The sequence below is a fragment of the Rhincodon typus genome, chromosome 6 (genome assembly GCF_021869965.1).
Source record: "Rhincodon typus isolate 14 chromosome 6, sRhiTyp1.1, whole genome shotgun sequence".
Lineage (NCBI taxonomy): Eukaryota > Metazoa > Chordata > Chondrichthyes > Orectolobiformes > Rhincodontidae > Rhincodon > Rhincodon typus.
In genome coordinates this window covers 1,576,263-1,579,163 of record NC_063337.1, presented here as the reverse complement: position 1 = coordinate 1,579,163, position 2,901 = coordinate 1,576,263, and the positions used below count along the sequence as shown (strand labels likewise).

Sequence of the window (2,901 nt, the reverse complement as noted above, 5' to 3'; positions counted from 1 at the left end):
TGTTATCTCTGGACATCATAGAATATGAGTTCCCCGATTGGACCAAATTAACAGCCCCAATTAGGGACCCCCGGCTGACAGATAAAGAACAGGAGTGTCAGAGGTTCTGTTCACTCTGACACCCGGATCAGTGTCTAGGACTCTCCACATTTGATGTCTGGATACCAGCCTCTGTGGAGTTACAGTATATCAAGCTTGGTTAGAGATACAGAGTAATGCCAACAGTGTGGGTTCAATTTCTGCATCGACTTTGGTTACAATGAAAGTTTGTCAACCTTCCCCCCCTTATTTGAGGTATGGTGACCCTCAGGTTAAACTATCACCAATCATCCAATCATCTCTCTCTAATGAGAGAGCAGTCCTAAGTTCTGGTAAAACCATGTCAATGTTATGTTTAGACAGCAGTCAGCTGAGCCATCCTGACACTGTACTTATTTAACAGGTGAATGAAGTCTCAGCATCCTAAATAGATGTGTAAACCATCTCTCACACAGCTGGTTTTAACAGGATTGACTTTTATCTCACTTCTTATAATTGAGCTCATTCTTTTTGATCATAATTCCTCTTGCCTCCCTGCTGAGGATGATGGTACATAGATCCACAGGTGCTGGATGATCTGTGATCACTCCCCAGAATTTGACATTCTACAAAAGTACTTTCAAGGAATTCCTACAGTGTGGAAGTGGCCATTCAGCCTATTGTGTCCACACCCAACCCTCTGAAGACCATCCCCATAACCCTATATTTCCCATGGCTAATCCCCCTAACCTACACATCCCTGGACACTATAGGCAAATTAACATGGCCCAATCCACCTAACCTGCACATCTTCGGACTATGGGAGTAAACTGCAGCACCTGGTGGAAACCCACACAGAGACAGGGAGAATGTGCAAACTCCACACAGACAGAAACCCAAAGCTGGAATTGCACCCAGGTCCCTGGTGCCGTGGTAGCAATGCTAACCAATCTGGGATATCTTGGAGACTTGAGGATGCTGTGTAAGTGGAGGGTTTTTTTATTTGTGTTTGATCAAACTAAATGGGAGACTGCTGGGCATAAATTGGCTTCCATGTTTCCTACAGCAATGATGATAGAAGAAAAGGCATCCCATTGGCCAGAACATGCTTTGGGACATCTTATGGCTATGAAAGGAGCTACATAAATGTAAGTCTTTCTTATTTTACATTGGAACGAACTGCCTGAAACTGCATTGGAAACGGATTCAATGACACCTTTCAAAAGGAAATTGGAGATTGGGTAAATATTTACAAAGGGAATATATACTGGGCTATGGTGGGGGTAGCTGGAGTGGGGATAACTGGACAGCTTTCCCAAAGAGCCACCACCGGCAAAATGGGCTGAATGGCCACCTTTCTTGCTGAAAATCTTTTGTTCTCTCGTGAGGGAATGATAGCATCAGCAAATGTCTGTGGCTGCAGTGAGTTCACTTCCCTGTTCCAACTGGTTACCAAAAATTAGTCTATTCTGTATCTTGTTAGCCATGTCATGCTCAAACATGAGCAGAAATCAGATCTGTCCACATTCATAGCTTCAATTAGAATTAGTGAGTCACTTGCTGTGGCATGCTGCACGTGAGACAAAGGTTGTGTTCTGCAAACACTTTCTCAAATGCTCTCTTAATCAGTAAATGCCAAGTTGGAAGGAATTGCATTAATGTAGCACCTTTCTTGACTACAGGTGAACCCAAAGCTAAGCAAATTATTTATATCTAAAGGTAGGCTGAAAATAGATCCAACTGCACCTCTGCTCTCCAACACTGTTTACCACACTCTCCGCCCCACATCAGCTCCTGTAGTTAATACTCTCTCTGGATTTGCAATTATCAAGCAGAACACAAGAACAGCCAATGTTTGAGGGCTAAAGAACACTCAGAGTCTCCTGCGCTCTCTGCATTGCTAACAGCTGCAGGATCATTGATTTCTTCTTTGTCACTGAAGTATTTCAATCCATTTTCCACCAAAGGCGTTTCAGTTTCAATATCCCTTTGTCGAACCTCCACTTACTCTCGACATGCTTGACATGCTTTCAAGCGATCCTCGAAATGATTGAGAGTTGATGGGGAGTTAAAAGGATTCCAACTGGATTGATTAAATACCCACAGCCCTCGCCTTCCCCACGCCCGTCTCACCTGTGGAGTTCCAGATGGTTTTGTTTCCTGACCGATGCTGTCTGTGCTCCTCATGTAACTGGCCCATTTTTCTATAAGTCTCATTTAGAACAAGTTTAAGTTGCTGCCGGTTGACATGAAGAGATAAATAAACTGCACCTAGAGCGAGAGGCAGAGGCCAAGGAGCTGATAGGTAAACTATTTCCCGGACGGTCTCTGCGAGTGACACAAGAGTCTCACCTGTAAAATAATCCTCCACCTGTCTCCACGGAAACAATAGCAGAACACCTGGCGGGCACAGTGTTTATCACAGGTTTAATAATCCAGTGCGACAGAGGGTGGAGCTGCCTGCACGCCAATCCTTCTGGATTAGTTATGTGTTTGATACTAATGGAACATTTTCAATCTATGCTGGAAGAGCAAAAATGCAAACCACAGACAAAACAGCATACCCGCTTAATCACCGCGGAACGGGAGGAGATAACAGCAAAGGCCTCGTATAACATCTAGTTTAGTGCTCCCAGTGCAGTACTGAGGGAGGGCTGCAAAGAAGGACAGTAATGTTTCACTTTTTAACTTTGTTTTCTTTATTTTCTGCTTTATAACTAAGATTCTGTACCAAGGTACCTTTGAACCTTAAGATGGTGCTGGAAGTTGTGACTTGTAAACTTATCACTGTACTCATGTAAGTACATGTGACAATAAACCTAATTCAACTCAATGTCAGTACTGAGAGAGCACCACATTGTGAGACAGTGAATATTGAGGGAG

The 2,901-nt window shown here is 43.6% G+C and overlaps 1 protein-coding gene across 1 annotated transcript in view; it reads right to left on the bottom strand.

Moving 5' to 3' along the window:
- Positions 1-2,404, bottom strand: part of slc6a7 (solute carrier family 6 member 7) — a 56,652-nt gene extending 54,248 nt beyond the window's left edge. The window contains exon 1 of the mRNA XM_048597848.1: positions 2,152-2,404. Within this exon, the coding sequence (XP_048453805.1) occupies positions 2,152-2,235 (84 nt within the window). The 5' untranslated portion in view covers positions 2,236-2,404. The remainder of the gene's footprint in view (positions 1-2,151) is intronic.
- Between the last annotated feature and the right edge of the window lie 497 nt (positions 2,405-2,901).